The 18858-nt window shown below is 40.3% G+C and overlaps 1 protein-coding gene across 6 annotated transcripts in view; it reads left to right on the forward strand.

The window, feature by feature from the left end:
* Positions 1-18858, forward strand: part of KCNQ1 (potassium voltage-gated channel subfamily Q member 1) — a 333723-nt gene that overhangs the window by 118933 nt on the left and 195932 nt on the right. For all 6 annotated transcript variants that reach the window (XM_083588441.1, XM_083588440.1, XM_083588442.1 and 3 more), the window contains 4 exons: positions 7143-7269; positions 8292-8370; positions 8775-8871; positions 9692-9832. In XM_083588441.1, the coding sequence (XP_083444567.1) occupies positions 7143-7269; positions 8292-8370; positions 8775-8871; positions 9692-9832 (444 nt within the window). The remainder of the gene's footprint in view (positions 1-7142; positions 7270-8291; positions 8371-8774; positions 8872-9691; positions 9833-18858) is intronic.

Raw genomic sequence — 18858 nt, forward strand, 5'->3', positions numbered from 1 at the left:
TGAGGTGTATTAAGTGCCCACAGACTACAGCTTGAGTGTATAACTGTTATTGCAGCTGTGTGGAGGAGCATGATGTGTATTCCCTGGAGCGGCCTTGGGAGAAAACCCAAATATGTTGAGGCAAAAGCAGGTTGTGTTTATGGAAATGTCAAACAGAAATATGGAGCTTGAACTCTTATCACAGTGGAGTGTGACATCAACAACAGCTTAGGGATTGTACAGATGTGAATGAATAACAGTTATGTGGTAGATTTATTTTTAATTTCAGGACCAAAATGGCTTCATGCCTTTTTAATAGGTTTTTAGAAACAGAATCACTTACTTTAACTTTGCTTTCTCATTTGGTTGCAAACTGCTAAGACTTGAAATAAAAGTTAGTCCTTTTTAAAAGTGTACTTAACAGTTCATTATGTTGGATTACATTAACAGTTCATTACATAAAGACTTTGAAAGGAAGGCACAGTAAAGAGCTTGGATGCCCGGTTTAGTTTCTTCATCTACTAAAAAGAACCTTGCGTAAAAAAAACCTTGATATTGATCAGTACCTCATCTTTTCACATGTAAGATTAGCTGTTTCCTACTTGTGCCACTGATGGCTGGGATTCAAAGTGTAACATGCATTGCTCTGCTTATACATGGGGGCTTCTCTGCTCCCCTTTTGCAACAACAGCTCTCACGATCCCCCAAAGCCCCCTTCCCACTAGGAAACCACTCGTTGCTTGTGCCCATTGGGCTGGATCTTAACTGTAATGTCTGGTGTGGTCTCTTGAATCCCATTCCCCAAAGAGTCACATAATTGCCAGTTATAGCAAACAATTCAGACCACAAATGCGTAGTCACTTGCCAAACGGACTGTGGATTTCTAGAAGCTGATGGTTCAGAAAACAGGCTTTAAAACAGGGGTGGGGGATGTTCTTGGCTCTGCAGGCCAGATTCTTATCAGAACAGGCCTTCAGGACCAAATTTGACAGGTCAGTGGGGCTGTCCACTTGTCAATCGCATGATGTCACAATGACATCAGACTGGGTTCTTTGACATCCAAAGAGCCCTGCAGGGTGCTTTAGAGCACCCGAGGCTTTCGCTTTTCCACTTATCAGCTGATAGTGAGAGGGTGGAAGCCTGATTTCTGCAGTCTTCAGCTGCAAATGCAAGTTTGCCACAGGGAACCCACCAGTGCAAAGGATCCATCAGCTTCACTGCCCCTCAGCTTAAAGGTGGTAGAGCCAATGTTTGATTTCCCTTGTCAAAGCATTCTTGGGAGAACTCTTTAAGACTCACAATTGTGCATTGTTGGCTACATCTCTACCTGCCCTCTACATGTGACACGAAGTGTGGGGCAGGTTGGTGTAGTTTAGGGTAAATTTGAACCCCTGTTGAACCCTGTTTGGCCCTTAGGCCACAGGTTCTCAAGCCCTGCTTTTAAATGGTTAGTGCTAGCCCTGCAAAATCTGAGCATTCTGGTGTAAGAGAGAAGTTGAGTTTGTGTATAAAGCTATACTGTATGTACATGTTTAAGGCCACAACCGTATACCCTGTTTCCTGGAGAAGCAGCTGACCCATGGGGGGTGGGGTGACGACGACCCCTGCTGTCCTAACTTCCTGTCATTGAAGCTGCTACTACTGGCCAGTAAGGAGAGTGGGTGGGACGAGGTGACAGGATGTTAGAGCTGTGTGGATGTACCAGGGAGTAATCCCCATTGATTTCAGTGGGACTTCTGGTAAACATGCATAGTGCTGAACTGTAAATAACCTTACTTCAAGAGTTTGTATCTATAATCAAATGGTGAACTGCTCTGCTAGCTCAGAACTAAGTGTTTATTCTTTTCAGTGATACCAAGCCAACCTTCTGAAAAGGGTGCAGTTAAATTGTGTATGATTTCAACATTTTAGTGTTTTTTAGATGTCTTCTTCAGCATCTAAAAGTTTTCTTTTTTTAAAAAAGCTCTAAATTAAACTGGCCGTCACTGTAGTAAACCAGAGGACTCAGTATAGTTTGCGTGCAAATTCCAAATGAATGTCGTCTAGCCAAGCCAGAAGTTTAAAAATATCCCTGTGTAGTCATTTGCCAGAAATGACTGCATGTGAAATTTGTCAGGCACAGGTGCACCATGGTCTTGTCTTGGGAGGCACAACTTTTCCTCAAAGCAGAGGAAAAATCATTAGCCCAACACTTGCTGAAGTCAGCAGAGTGACAATAATCCTTTTCATTTAGGATTTGGCTTGTGTTTATGGTTGCAGTTTTCAGTGAAGCACACCTAACTCCTAGCTCTTTATTATGTACAGTCTGTGTTAGGACAATTCTGGTTAGACCTTATCACCTATGATTAATTTATTTAAGGGAAAGCAGCTTGATTCCAAATGTTTCTGCACAGTAGAGTTCCTACATAATGTTGTGGGATAAATCACTTGCTACTTAGCTTCTTGTCCCTAAAATGTGGGTCTAGCAAAGTCCTTAGTGCTAACAGAGTGAATAAGGAGATGATTCAGGCACAGTGTCAGGATCCAACTCAGCATTTACCAAGGTCGCAAAAAATGGAGGGCTGAGTCACCAAGAATTCGTCTAGAGAAATGAGAATTACTCTAATGTTTCTATTTCAGTACTTTTCCCTAAAATGTTATCTCAAAAAAATAGAAAAACAAAAAAAACCCTACTGCCCCTCACATGTTTACAAACCTGTGTTTACTTCACAAATTATATTCCTCTTTAGAGAAAGGCAGCCAAGACTTTGTCCAAAGATTGGCAAGTACACATACATGTTGCCTCCTGCGCAGCAATTGTCAGCTGCAGAATCCCATCATGAAGTAAAATTTGCACACACAAGGGTACCTCATTCTAAGAGGATCAAGATGGTTAGAAACTGTAAATTTCTGTCTGCCTCTTTGAAGTGTGCCAGAGATAAAGTTTTAATAAATGTAGATGCTCTGCAGGTACATATCCCTGATCTCCTAATTATCAGTGTTTCTTCTACCAGAAGCTTTTGCGTTTAGGCCAAGGTTGCTGCTTCGCAAGTGGCTACCAAACACATGAAAAGATTCTTAGTGTGTGATGACCTTTAAAGCGTCTGATATAAAGAATGTAATAATTACAGAAAAGAGTATTTCAATAAAATGTACAGAGTTGGACACATGTTTAGGATATCATACAGAGATGGGAGGGCAGAGTTTCCACACCAGCAACAGATTCTTCTGGAAGTGGAAATGCTGGCATGGAATATTCCTGCCATGATGTAATGACTGGTGCTGTATGGTTCAGTCCTGAGATTTGCAGCATGTGCTCTGGCTCATATAGCTTTGACCATGCTGTCAGAAGTGTAGGTGCGACTGCTAATTTATAATTTCTGTCATATTTAACAAGGTGATATACTATTCCCATAATTTAGGCAGAAGTCAGATTAGGATCTACTGGTAGAATTTTGGGTCCCTTGCAGCAGCAGATCAGCAAGAGTTACTGACTCCCACTTGCTTAACAGTAGCAATGAACAATGAAAATAAGTTTTCCCCTCCTTGCCTAAACTAAGCTGCTCAAACAGACAGCTTGGGGGCAAACGAAGAGTGGCTTTTTGTGTGAAGGGGCTGTAAGCTCTGTTCTAGTACTGGATGCAAATTCCTGGGCAGAGAACTTGATCAGAAGCACCTGTCCTTTATTTCTAAAGGTATATTTTTTGCATACACATATATTTAAATGGCTTTTCATTTTCTAGCCGGAAGGCTCCCAGACTTTAAGCTCAACAGAAAACAAGACAGGTGGTGGATCTTGGCATTCTCCCAAGGCAGAAAGTTGCCCGCCTCTTAAGTTATACTGCGCACATGTCACTGCTGGTACAGGAACAGTGTCATTTGCATTAAGGCACAATTAGGAATATCTGTTCTGCAGGTCTAATTATGTCCCAGTTTGGCCCGGGAGAACGTTGTCCACAAATCATGCTCACCTGTCTCACACCTGTGATGTCAGTTGAGGGGCAAGTATGGGCATGGCTACAGAAGAATAATTGGGAGCTGAAAGTGAGCTCCTGAGAATTCCTTCGCAAGTAGGGCTCCCTGTGAGCACTGATCACCTGATAGGCAGTAACAGGGAGCTTCACTGACACTGAGACCGTGCCTTCAAAGGGGCTGATCAGCAGTTACAGGGAGTCCCTTTGAAGCCCATTTGCAGGAAGTTTAGATTCACATGGAACATTTCCCCCCCCCCACCTTTTGCATGCGTCTGTTTCTCCCACCTGCCAAAAACTGGGCCTTGAGAGATGGGAAATAAGGATCCAGCCTGCTGGCTGGATCTGATTCTCCACCTTGGCATAAGATCACGAGAAGTGCCCTGCCTTATTAGACCAAAGGCTTGATCTAATCATTCAACTTCTTCTCCCACTGGCCAACCATATGCCTACGGGAAGCCTACAAGCAGGACCTGACCGCAACCGAACCCTCCCCACTTCTGGTTCCCAGCAAATTCCACAATTTAACTGTATGCTGTCTGAAGAAGTACTTTCTTTTGTCTGCCTGGCATCTTTCAGCATTCCGCTTCATTGGATGTACCTGATTATTATTGGGTGGGATGAGTTGCTCTTTCTATCCACTTTCTCCACACTGTGCATCATCTCATACATGTCTATGGTGCTCTCTCTTATTCACCTCTTTTAAACTAAAAAGCCCCCAAAGTTATAACTCCTTCCCATAAGGGGAGTTCCTCCTGCTCTTTTACTTGCCCTTTTCTGAATCTTTTCCAGCTCTACTATATCCTTTTTGATAACTCTTGTTTGCGTTTTTTGCTTGTGTCAGCTATTCCCTCCAACACACATATTTTCTCATTTCTCTTCTGCTCACACTTTATGCCCTTAGTATATTGGATTGAGTTTGTTTTAACATATATGTCGTGCAATCCTGTGCATATTTACTTGGAAGTTAACAATGCCCAATGAGGATTAATCCAGTGTGTTCAGGATTGCAGCTTCAGTCTGGTCCATGTACTGTATGAGACCTCAGAGTGGACTTCTGTAAATAGTGGCTGGGGAAACCCACCCAGATGGGTGGAGTATAATATTATTATTATTATTATTATTATTATTATTATTATTATTATTCAGTCAGAGGTTTATGTACATCAACATTCTGTCAGAAATTCTAGCTTGTTTTGAATAGTTCAATAAAAACACAACTCTCCACTGTGAGATTTTTTTAGTGCCTAACTCATTCCTGATAACCCCAGTAAATTTGAAGCTATTAGTCCCAGTTTAAAACTGGAATAGCTGAAACGGAATCCTCAGAATGTAGCCTTGCTGCTTTTGTAAAATACCTTCACATCTAAATCACCGAAATTTCAGCTTCCTGTGGAATGGTATATATACTATAGGGTATATTGAAGTAGTTCATGAGGACTTGTTTGTTTGTCTTTCTAATGAGTGTCCCAACTTATTTTGAATATAAATAGCATAGCCTTTTGCCTGTCTGCAACTTTCTCTGGCAGCTGTGTCTAAATGTAGTGACAAAAATCAGTCAGCCAGCCCCCCACCCCCGATTACTTATTGGGCTTATACAAGGCGAGATATTAAATACACTTTTGTCTGTCACCCAGCCACGGGCAGGGGAGGGGGAATTTGCCAGTTGCTAACGGATACCTGGCATTTTTGTGTATGACCATGAAGAACAGCTTGTGAACTTTCACCTCTGATGTTTCCTGAATAACATGGGTCTCATTTAGGTCAATAAGCCTTTATCAAAACGTCAGGAGTGAAAAATGTGTCTTGGTGTAAGCCGACTGGTCGTTCTCTCCAGTTGCAGGAGTCTATAGAACAATCAATGTTCTCTAAGCTTGTCTGCATGTCATGCAAAGAACTGGATGACAGTAACCATTGACTACATGTCTGTTTCATTGTCTTTAGGGCAGCCCACATTTGCATATTTGTCAGTGTTCCTGTTATCCAATGAACCATGGAGGGTCTTTAAAAACACACAACTCTCATGCAAATTTCTCTCACACAACACTCCCCCCCTGCACTTTGCAAATCTGAAAGCACTCACAACTTAGTCTTTTGTTTCTTTCTATTTTTGTACTCTTCTTACAAAATTAAACTCTAATTTGCATGTGTGGAGTTTTTGTTCAGAGCAACCCTTCTTTTCCCTTTCTCAGAGTTTGGTTTTGCTTAATCACTATTTATTTGTATTTTGGTGTGTTGAAATATGGTTGTTTTGCATCACATATATAGCACAAATCCCTTATAACTGCTCTTGATTACTGTATTATTATTATTATTATTATTATTATTATTATTATTATTATTAAAGACCCAGCTGACTTATCTGTTTGCTTATTAGCTGTTTTTGTCCGGGATGGGGTGAGAAGACCTAGGAGTTTTATTAATACACTGAAAAGGACACAAGAGAATCTTAGGATTTGTGAGCACGTGTAATAGTTAATAACGTATAAGCTAAGAGAAAAAGGTCTCTTGATATTTTCATGTATGCAGCTGGATCACTCACAGTGCAATCCTATACAAACTCAGAAGTAAGCTCCATTGAATGTAATGGGGCTTACACCCAGATAGATATATCTGAGATTTTACTGCAATTCAGTATTTTTGAATTAGAGGGAGAATACTGCTCTCCACTAAATATTCTGCTTAAAAAATATGAATGAAAGGAAAAATAACTGCTCCATCACATGCTAAACTCCATTATCAGAGTCTGAGAACAGTTTTCCTATGAAATGAAACGCACACAAAAATATTTATTGCTTTTCCTTCTCACACTTTATAGATGTGAGACTTATACTTTTCTGATACAAGGTCTGTATTTATGCTATCTTAATAACATTATTGTTTTATAAATAATGGGTTTGAAATTAAAGTTGCAAACCTAATTAAACTTCCCATGAATTAAGTGCCATTGAACTTGGCTAAGACTTTGAGGAGATGAGATTAGGATCCAATTATGGCAAGCGGGATTTTGTTTTGTTTTTATCACATGGAAATAATCAAAACACCCTGTAATAGATTTTAAACTTTTAATCGTTCTCCTGATTGTTTGTTCCTAAAGGGCTTTACCATATATTTTCTGACTCACAGTTCTCATATTTCATTTTCTGCTAATATCACTTGAAAAGTATTAAAAGCATGTTATATTAATCTGTGTCCCCCGTCTATTTCCTCTAGGAAATTGTATTAGTGGTATTTTTTGGAACCGAGTATGTAGTTCGATTGTGGTCTTCAGGGTGCCGCAGTAAATACGTTGGCTTCTGGGGAAGACTTCGTTTTGCTAGGAAACCCATTTCTATCATTGGTGAGTATATAAAGTTCTCAGTGGCTCCCATTGCATAAAAGGAATTCCCATAGTGATTTCTCTCGTTTTCAAAAAATAAAGAGAAGGTGTTTTCTTGTAAAAACAAAACAAAACAAAACAAAACACCAAAACCTCAAAGAAGTTTACAAAAAAAGCAATAAAATTATCAGTAAAAGGAGTTAAAAACATCTATTTAAAACATTCAAATAAAAATTAAAAACAATTACAGTGGAACCTTGGTTTTCGAACGTAATACGTTCCAGAAGACCGTTCGACTTCCAAAACGTTCGAAAACCAAAGCATGCATTTCCAGAAGCTCAATATGGAAGTCGTGTGGCACCTTCGGCTTCTGAAATGCATTCAAAAACTGAAGCAGTTACTTCCGGGTTTTTTGGCGTTCAAAAGCCGAAACGTTTGACTTCCGAGATGCTCGAAAACCGAGGTACCACTGTATAAGCTAGAAGAATATTAAAACACATCAACTTTATACATATCTAGGTAGGCTTGTCTAATGTGTTTTTAGTAGGTGTCAAAACACGCACCTGCTTGATGTGTGGATGCCGCCACAATAGAAGTCCGATTTCATGCAAATGTGGTACAAGCATTACGCAGCATCTATAAAAGTGCCTGTCAAAGCAATCAAGTGGGAGTATATGGGGTAAGGCGATTTCCCAGGTAAACTGGTCCCAAGTTGTTCAGGGCTTTCTATGCTAATAGTAACACTGTGAACTTGGCCCGATAGCAAATTGGTAACCAGTGCAGTTTTCTGAGCAGAAGTGTCATATGCTGAGAGGGTCTCACTCCTGTCAGCAATTGTATTCTATGCTAACTGCAACTTCTGGATCAAGTGCAAAGGAAGCCCCACACAGTATACATTGTAGTTATCTAGTCCTGAACTGCACGAACTACTATGGCTAGGCTTTCCCAGTCCAGAAAAGGTCATAGTTGTGTCAAAGGTGCTTCTAGCAATTGAGGCTGCCTGGGTCTCTGGTGACTGTATGTTGTTGTTTTTAATTTTCCAGATCTAATCGTAGTTGTTGCTTCGATGATCGTGCTTTGTGTGGGTTCTAAAGGCCAGGTTTTTGCAACCTCTGCTATCAGGTAAAACAATTAAATCTAATTTAAAAATCCTTTCTTTTCCCACCCTGTTAAAAAGTGTATCTCTTAATCCACTTTTCCCCATCCCAGTGCCATGTATTGGTTAGAATGTTAGAGTGGTCAGATTTAGACTGGAGCTTGGGAGGTTCAAATTCCCAATCACCCATGAAGTTCACTGTGTGACCTTGAGCCACTCCCTCCTGCTTAGTGTAGCCTACTCTACAAGTTTGTTATGAGGATAAAATGCAGAGGTGGCAAATCATGTCTGCTGCCTTGAGTTCTTTGGAGGAAAGGTGGGGTATGGATGTACTGACTAAATAATAACAATTTTAAAGCTTACTCTTCCACTCTCAAACATCTGTTCTCACTTTTTTCATTCACTTTTCTTTTAATGAACTTCATTCTAGAGGCATCCGATTTCTGCAGATCCTGCGAATGCTTCATGTGGATCGTCAGGGTGGCACATGGAGATTGCTGGGGTCAGTAGTTTTCATACACAGACAGGTATGTAAAAACTTAGAAAGGAGGTTCAAGTGATAAGGATGTTTTACTGTTAGGCTGCCAGATTCCATAGACCATATACTGTTCTTGGGGTATCTTGGACTAAATGAAATCCCCTTCCCGCTGCTTCAGTTAATCACATTTAATCAGTTTAATGAATTAGCTGATTAACTAATGTTATTTGATTGACTAAGGCTGCAATCCTATACCTGGAGTCAGTCTGACTGAACTCAGTGATGGAGCTTCCTTTTAAGTAGACATATGTTTCAATGGTAAGGTTTCTTTTACTGGGTGACAGACCTAATAATTTTAAAATCTCTGTGTGTGCAAACAAACCCCTGTAAAAATAATTTGCTGTGGTTTTGATGTAATTTGTTTCAGTTCTGCTAGTTCCGATCCTACTTTCTCTCACATATGGCCACTTGAATCCATTAAGTCTTATTTCTGAGTAGATGTGCATAGTATTGTGCTGTCAGTTAATCCTTTGTTGTTTTGAGAACAAGGTTAAAAATATCATTTTTCCAACTTCAGTTTGCAATTCTGCTGCATTAAAGTAACTGACAATAATATTTTTTTGACCTAGTATTAAGGCATAATGATTTGCTAAGTGCAAATTGGAAATATCAGGTGGTAGTCAACTAAGCATTATGCAGAGTAGAGTGACTGAAATTAATGAACTGTTTGATTAATGTTTAATCAGTTAAATTCAGTGTGGTAGCTGAGCCCAATAATCTGTCATTCGTTTTATAAAATAGCATTTGGCAGCAGCAGTATTCTATGTGCCTCTAGTTATTCATTAATTTGCTCTTATTCTTCTTTTCAGGAATTGATAACTACTCTGTACATTGGATTTCTAGGCCTGATTTTTTCATCTTATTTTGTGTACTTGGCTGAAAAAGATGCTGTGAATGATTCAGGCGAACATGAATTTAGCAGCTATGCGGATGCGCTTTGGTGGGGAGTAGTAAGTATAATCCATAGTACATTTTCAAAATTAGAAGGGCCTTTTTGTCCTAATGTATTTCTATGAAATGTCCTCATTCAGGTGTAACACTTAAACCATTCATGATGACATTGCATCTAGTTTGACCATTATTCACAACATTTGTATAGGAAACATTGTGGTTTGTTGCTATAAAATGACCACAGATCTAGCCTATGTTTAGCCTATTAACTGTGTTTGGGTTGTTGTGTATGCACTTTCCTGATTTAAGATGATGATGATGATGATGATGATGATATAATATTTCTACCTTGCCCATCTGGCTGGGTTGAATGTCATTTAACTTGGTATCATGGTCCAGAATATGCGTGTGAGTCCAGACCTTGAAAACCCACTTTTTATGAATGGAGTTTTCAGGATTTCTGCTCTAGTTCTTGCGATTACCACTCATTGTGTGAGTAATGCAAGCAGGAGAAAACAATCCTGAATCTTGTAGGGAAGATAAAGAAAAGCCTTCAGTCAAACTAGCCCACAGTGATTCTGGTTGCGCCCCAGAAATATAGGGCAGGAAAGTGACATCAAGCTTCAGCAAAGCAGAAGTTTGCCAAGAATTCTGCATGTACCAAAGGCACCCAGAATCTCCTGTCTCATTGGGCTGAAAAATAGAGCCCATCACCAAAGAAGGGCTCCATTCGCTGTTGCTGAAACTTGCAGGTGGCATCAGGAGGACTATCACCTTCGCTTCCGCAATACCTGAGGGCTCAATAAGTTCAGACCAGTACTGGAGCAACAACTGTACCGCTGCTGGTCCTGAAAATGTTATATCTGAGTCAGGAATGTGCTTTCTTGTGTCAGGTATTTTTGCTCTTAGCATAGCCTCTATTGTTCTGGTATTGTACCTTTGTTTCCTGTGTGTAGGCCTGCAATTGCACATTTACTCAGTGTTTGCTCTCGTTACTTTTACTTGACACCGGTTAAGCTGAATCTGGATACCACCATCAAGATAATGCAGACTGCAGGTCTTTGCTGGAGCCACCTTGGTCAACAACATGGACAGGCAATGTCCAGGGATATTTGGACAGGGGGGACCAGATTTGCTAAATGAGCACATCCAGTTCTCCAAATAAGTGTTGTACATGTACACCACACATTCAGTAACTGAGAAACAGGATGGCATTTTTCAGATTTTTATCTCTGTTATGTAGCCTTCTATATGAACTCTATGAATCTCCCCCTTCCATATTCTTATATGTAAAATAGTAAATACAATGCAATCTCTTGTGGAATCAGCAAACTTGCTTTTTAAGCTTTTAAACTCTTTCTAGGGAGCTACATTACACTACAATGTGTTCAGCTTCTTCAGAGGAGTGGCTTACATGGCTTCTTAATTAAAGGTGGCAGATGCAACCATATGCAAAAAAGGCACTGCCTTGATTTTGGCAGCAAAAGTATACTTTTGTCAAGCATGAGTGGCGCTTTGTAAGGGCTGCAAAGCTTTCCTCAATAGGAATGGAAAAAATTAGCCTATAAAAAGAAGGCAAAGCAAAAGGAAGAAAATACAGTCCCCAGCAACATAAGCAGTAATATGCATACAATCTGAATACAATTCCCATTGCTGAATGATCCTCTGAAGATTGGAACAAAAAGATTTCAAACCAAGTGGTCAGGAGCTAAAACATAAGACTGAGTTTCAGAGACAGCAGATTCAAGCTAGCCACAATCTCAACAGCAACCATTCTTTCCCCCAAATTTAGGCATTTTCAGGCTTTTGGTTGGAAGCTAGAAATCAAATTAACCATGATGTTAGAGATGCATGAATGCATTTCAGATTGTATTTTTCTTTTGCTACAAGCGGCTCCGGTGTGTGTGTGATATGCTATGAAGGACTGGAGTCGGGGCAGTGTCAAACCCTTCCCCCTGTGATACAACCCAGGCCCAGATCCCTCCTGAAGCTGGTGAACATCCATTCAAGCTGAATGTTGGAAGATTCAGGACAGATAAAAGAAAACTTCTTCACGCTGAGCATAGCTAAACCATGGAACTTGCTCCCACAGGAGGCTGCGATGGCCACCAACAGAGATGGCTTTAAAAGAGAATTAGACAAATTCGTTAAGGAGAGGGCTACCAAAGCCTACTAGCCATGATGGCCATGCTCTGTCTCTGCAGCCAGTGGGAGGAGGTCGTGCTCCGGAATACAAGTTGCTTGGAACCACAGGAGTGAGAGCGCTGTTGCGCACAAATCCTGCTTGCTGGTTTCCCACAGGCCTCTCTGAAAATAGGATGCTGGACTAGACGGGCCATTGGCCTGATCCAACAGGCTCTTCTTATGTTCTGGTGTTGGGGGAAAACATAGTGTCAGTGGCTGTTAAACTGTTGCTGTTGTTTAGTCGTGTCCGACTCTTCGTGACCCCATGGACCAGAGCACTCCAGGCACTCCTGTCTTCCACTGCCTCCCGCAGTTTGGTCAAACTCATGCTGGTAGCTTTGAGAACACTGGTAGCTTCAAGAACACTGTCCAACCATCTCATCCTCTGTCGTTCCCTTCTCCTTGTGCCCTCAATCTTTCCCAGCATCAGGGTCTTTTCCAGGGAGTCTTCTCTTCTCATGAGGTGGCCAAAGTATTGGAGTCTCAGCTTTAGGATCTGTCCTTCCAGTGAGCACTCAGGGCTGATTTCCTTAAGAATGGATTGGTTTGATAAGACAACAGGCTATTAAACTAATCAGTGGCTATTAAACTAATCCCAAACTACAATCTCCTCCTATTTTTGGACTACCACTCCCATCATCCCTTGCTAGCAGGGCCAGTGGTCAGGGATGATGGAATTGTAGTCCAAAAACAGCTGGAGACCCAAGTTTGGGAAACCCCGGGGAAAATATAGGAAGCTGCCCTTTTGGTGATTGTTGCGTGATGCTCTTGCATCACGATTGCATCATAACTGTTGCAAATTGCCCCTAAAAATATGTTACCTTTGAACAACCGTATTTCAAAGGCATCACTGAGTAGTTTGACTGGAATATAGCCACTTTGATCATGAACCCTTCTGTCACTACTAGATTTTACTAGATGAAAAGAGAAATAAAATAAGACATCCTAGACTTTAGATTTCTTACATACTTATTTCAACACAAGAAAGATTAAAAGGAACAAACTTTAATATATGCCACTAACTGTTAGTTGTGAGCATGAATCAGACTGAGCTCAGCACTTTTCTGTCCCATTGGTTTAAGTGGCAGGAGTAAACATGCACTGAACTTCTTCCTATTTAATTCAGTGGGATATAAAAGTGTTTAATTTTGGCTAGAACACACACATGTGTCACTGTGATTGATAGTGTAGAGCAAACCTTCTACTGTTTCCAGTGCATTTGAGTAGTAAACAGAACAGTTGGCATGCGGCAGTCTATACTTTCTGAAGTAAAACAACTAGGCTATTAAGTTTTTGTTCTAGAAAATGTCGCAAAATAACAACGATTTAATTATACTTAGAGGCAGTGTGCATACCGGTAATTTGCCAATCACTGCTACTTTGAAACTTCTCTTTATTTTGCCTGGATTTCTGCTGGGTTCTCAAGAAAATGGGGACCAGCTTTTTTAATGATGTGCTCCTTAGACACCCCTATCTGTTGTCAATCCACAATTAGAGTTGTCTGTTAAAATCATCCTGATTAATAACATCTTGTATTTTCCCATAAATAAATTACATATCTAAGTAATTATAAACCACATGAATAGTATGTAAGAACGAATCTTTTTCAGTTACTTGCAACAGAGATATCGGGTTCAGGCAGGGGGCGTCGTGGAACAATTGCTCACTCACAATTGCCAATTGATGCAAATGTTTTCAAATATAAAATTGTCCCTTGCCCAGTACTGAAGTCACTTTTCTAAAGAAAAATACAACATTCCCAACCTGCTTTTTTATTTTTTATTTGGGCCAGTTTAAAGGTCATAAGGTGGAAATTCTAAATCATCCGTATATTCCTGCCAGTGACATGTATATAGTAAATGGCTATGGCCACAATCCAACAGGTGACTGAAATGCAGCCAGCAATTTTCCATTATGCAGCAGCTTGCACTTTGGGCTCTTTGCCTTCAACAACATTGGGACCTGTCACCACACAGCAAATTTCTTCCCATTATAATCTGATCCATAAACTGTGAACTCTTTCTCATACATAAAAACCTGGGTCCAGATGGTCACCTAAAAACTAACCTTCACCCACTTGGTGCCGTCCCACTGTTTTGGGCTACAATTCCCACCACCCCTTGCTGTTGACTATGCTGGCTAGGACTGGTGGAAGTTGTAATCCAAAAGATCTGGAAGGCACCAGATTCAGGAAGGCTGACCTAAACAATGGCGCAAAGGAGAAGATGGGAGGAGAAGTATGTAATCTTCAGGGTTGCCACAGTTTGCTCATGATCAACTCAATTCAAACCATGGTTTAGGTTGTGCACCCATCCAGACTACACCTCCCATCATCCCTAATCACTGGATATGCTGGCTGGGGCTGATGGGAGTTGTAGTTCGGAAACATCTTGAGGGCCACAGGTTGTGCGCCCCTGGTTTAGGGGATCATTTGAATGAGGATAAACTTAATTTTCATGACTGTGCTAGGCAGGATCATGGTTTGAACACATCATTCTTCAATGTGAGACCATTTGCATAAATATGGGCTTAAATCAGGCATGGGTGCTAATTCTGTTTGTAATATAGTGGTCCTTCTAAACCAGTCATTTAAAATGAACATACAGAACTGTTTCGATAATCTGATTTTCATGTACTCTGTGGGTTTTGCAGGGCAACGTTCTCTTTGGGAAAGAGGATTACAGATTTATAACGTTTCAGCTGATGATGACTTTGCCCTAGCAGAAAGCAATTCCACTAATACACACTAGTGCACCTAATTATTGTAGCCCCACACTCTTAGGGTTGCCTTCTGTATTGCGTTACATTGTGGATTGAAGGGACCATCAACCCTCAGGAACAGCTTTTTAGGAGGTCAGAGGGTTTAAGTGGGCAGGGGGGGATCAGCAAAAGTCAGGTGCCCTGACTTGAATGAGGAGAAGTGCCTTACACTAAATCCAGTAGTATGAAAATCTGTTTGTTTTTAAAAATTGCAGGTTCAGGAATAATGGTAGGAATGCAACAGCAGTCAGTCTCAGAGCAGAATCCTGCAGTTTCCAGAATCCATCCCAGGCTGTTTCTATCTTTGCAGCATTAACAAAACCAGTTCGAATGAAACTAGCATTCTGCCAGGGTTTAAAATTGCTGCCACTGTGAAAGGGCTGTATTTTATTATCCGATAAGTATTTGGCCCTGGTGTCTGTGCAATCTCTAAATACTTTAAAATTCCATTTGCGTTATATCCCCCACCCCCGCACAAGTTTAAATGAAGCAAGCCAGTGTTTGTCACTATTAATCCATGTACCTTTGGTTATGGTTTATTTTCTCTTTGTTATCAGCTATTTCCGATGGTAATCTTAACTTCGCTGCAGCTTCATTTCTCTAGACTATTAAACAGGGATGAGATTAGTCATACAACCACTCCTGTGGTGATTCTACTAGATCAAAGCCTTGCAGTGAGAAATGACTGTGTGTGACCATGCTTTTAATTGAAACATTTAGCTTTTCCTGCTGAGTTGTGATGAAATTTTAATGTGATAACCTATGGATAGACCTTTGTTTGCCCCTCCCCCTGACATTCCAGTGCATTTACAATGAAATTGCAGAATTCCTTTAATCTTTTTATCAGAAATTACGAGTCCACAACTGTGGGTGGAGGAAGGGTAGAGAGCAAAGCAAATAAGAAAACCCACACAAGGTACAGTTTCAGGCAACATGCTTGGAACCCAGTGTTACTATGGCTTTTCTCTTGACAATTACTTCTGAGATTTGGCATAACAATTTTACTCCAGAACCAGTCCACCAAGCATTTTCCCCAACCCTTTTGCTCTGGAATAATTTGCTGTTAGATTTCTGTTTCTTTTTTAGATAGATAGTCCTTTTAAATTGTTTTATTGTTACTGTTGCTGCTGTTTTGCTGATAGTATAAGCTGGCTTGGGGAAAATACTTTGAAAGGTGGAGAATAAATGAATAAGTTTTTCTTTTAAATGTTTTTTAAGCAACTTTACAGTCTACAGATTGACTTCACAAAAACACATGAAATTAAGAACAATACAATAATACTGCAAAAAACATAGATTAAAACTCCACTGTGCACTTTTTTTTATAAAGAGCAGTCACAATGAATAAAAACACAGTAATTAATTGAATGTGGATTGAAATAAAAATGTATCTAGAGTTCTCTTGAAAGTTGTTTTGTGCTTGTTAGTGCAGCACTTTGGTTATTTGGATATTAAGTGATAGGCCAAGCTCTCCATAAGCTTCTGCAAAGATATTTAGGATGGTTTGGAGGTCATCCTCTGAGTGTGCACACACTACGTTGTCACCAGCATACTGAAGCTCTATGACGGAAGTTACGGTAACCTTACTCTTTGTTTTCAGCCTACTCAGATTAAACAGCCTACTCTGTTCGATATATGATTTCTACCCCAGTGGGGAGTTTCCCTTCAACAATGTGTAGGGTCATGGTGATGAAGATAATAAATAGAGTTGGAGCGATAACACATCTGTTTAATGCCTGATCCCACTGTGAATGGTTCACTTTGAGAGCCATTGTTGTTGTATTATCGTGGAGGAGCCCAATATGTGTTAAGATTCCTGCTCCGTGATTGCAGTCCTGGGATTGTTGTCTATCACATGACGGTGTATGTTTTGACTCCACAGTGTGGGAAGTGACGGAGACAGGATGTTTGTGTTACTGTGTTCCGTGAAGTGGGATTATTGTCCTTTGTTCTTTCTCTTTGCTGTCTGATGAGAAAGAGGAAAGAGCGAAGTCAGAATGCTCTGAATGTTTATATGTAAATAAAGTAGATTAGCCAAAATGCTGAGTTGCTGAGGTCTGTTATGTAAGCTGCGAAGACTCTGCAGATCCCTAAGTGTGCCGGTGTCTGTTGGCATCAGTCGCTGTGATGTTCGGGCAGAAGAAAGCTTTTGAAGCTCCCGAACAAACGACCAGGAGGGAGAGAACATGCCAGTCAGGCATGTGTCTATGCCAGGGTCCTACTCGAGTGTAGGACGAGCTCCTGACAACAATATGTTCACAATTTTATCTGGGCAGCTGATTTTCAGAAGGATAGTCCACAGGGCAGTTGGTTTTACAGTGTCAAAGGTCAATAAACACCATATACAGGGGCTGGAAAGTTAGCAATGATAAGGCCATACAAACTTCCTCAGAGGGGGAACTCCACAAATGTGAGACCACCCTGAGAGAAGACCCTATCCCTTGTACCCCCCAACTAATGTTTGTACTGATGGACAGGAAAGCAGGGCCTCAGAAGCTGATCTTAAAGTCATGTGGGTGCTGGTGGTCCTTCAGATAACCTGGTCCCAAACCATTTAGGGCTTAAAAAGCTAAGACCAGCATTTGATATTTGGCCTGTAAGCAAGCAGGCAACAAACACAATAGGTACCGAATTGTTAACGTGTTCCGACCACCTGACTAATGCATTTATTGTTGCTGCTACATTCTACCCTAATTGAAGTTGTGAACCCTTTTCAAAGGCAGCTGTACACAGAGTCCTCTGGCCTGGATGTATGCAGAGCTTGTATCACTGAGGCATGTTTCTCAGTGGTGAGTCACCACATAATGGCAGCACAGGTCTCTGTGGGGAAATCCTTTCACAGCCCTTGTGTTATCTGCACATTGATCTTTAGGAGACAGAAACAATATTCCAACTTGTCTGTCATTTTACGTGGTTGACAAGTTATCATCCTACCATTTATTCATTAATTCAACCTACACTTGAAGCACGTTTCTTGCCCAGAGTTTCTATAGCTAAGGTTATGTTCTTGAACAGAAAACCTTTGGAGGGGAGAGAATTGCCCCCAAATCAGGTAGAAACTCAGGAATAATAATGTATTTAATTTTCCCCATATTTAAATGGGACTTTTTTTTTAAAGAGCAATACTACATCTGGGTTGTATCCAATGAAGTCATTGCATGAGCAGAATGAGTTTTGCCTGTGCAATGGAACCTCACCTATGCACCCACTGAAGCCCCTCAAATCTGCTGTTGGGGTCTCCCTACTTTCTGGAGCAGATTTGGAGGTGGAAGAGATGCAGGAGGAGAGGAAATCATTCTACTCATGCAATTACTTCAGTGGCTTCAATTCTTGGCTAATTAGTATACGCAGAATGTATAACAGAGTGGTCTGCATTTGTGCTAGCTAAGCTCTCTTATATTAAACATGGTGCTTCCATTTTATGTTTCTAAAATTGCTTACAGTATCTATCTGTGACTAGCCTGTACCTACCTCACCATACAATCCATTCTAGTCATGACCCACAGAATTTGGTGCAGCTATTACATTTGTCCATTACTGACATGGATGTATTTATTTAATAAAATCTATATACCATTTGATTGGATTTTTTTTAAAAAACAACAACCTCAAAGCATTTTACAAAAATACATTTAATCAAGCTTCTTATATATTTACTAAGGGACAAATTCCAAAGAATTAAACATTAAAAAATAAAAAATAAAAACTGTGTTAGTTTACTATAGAAAAAGGGTACTATGGCACCTCAAAATATGCTTAGAGTAATTATGGGTTAGGGTCCAAGTTATATAATAAGTTTGTGGGATGTAATAGACAAAGGTTTGTGCCACAGTAAATGGAATGTGTTACAAGGTTCTTTGTCATATTGACTAAGGATATGTCTGCATGCCAATGAAAGCCCACCAACAAGGCTGTAACATTTTAATGAAACAACATAATTATTTGTTTACACATCATCCTAGTCTCATGGGTGGCTTTTCATCTGACTGTCATTGTTCTTTGTGAGTTATGTTCTTATAACTCTCAACTATACTGGCCTTTGCTGGAAAATGATACCATAAACTTTTCAACAATGCTGAATGCTTGGCTCCAAAGCTGTTGGAAGAGCTAATACATCCTTCTGTGAATAATAGTGTTGTAA

This window comes from Podarcis filfolensis (genome assembly GCF_964270895.1).
Source record: "Podarcis filfolensis genome assembly, chromosome: 1".
Classification (NCBI taxonomy): domain Eukaryota; kingdom Metazoa; phylum Chordata; class Lepidosauria; order Squamata; family Lacertidae; genus Podarcis; species Podarcis filfolensis.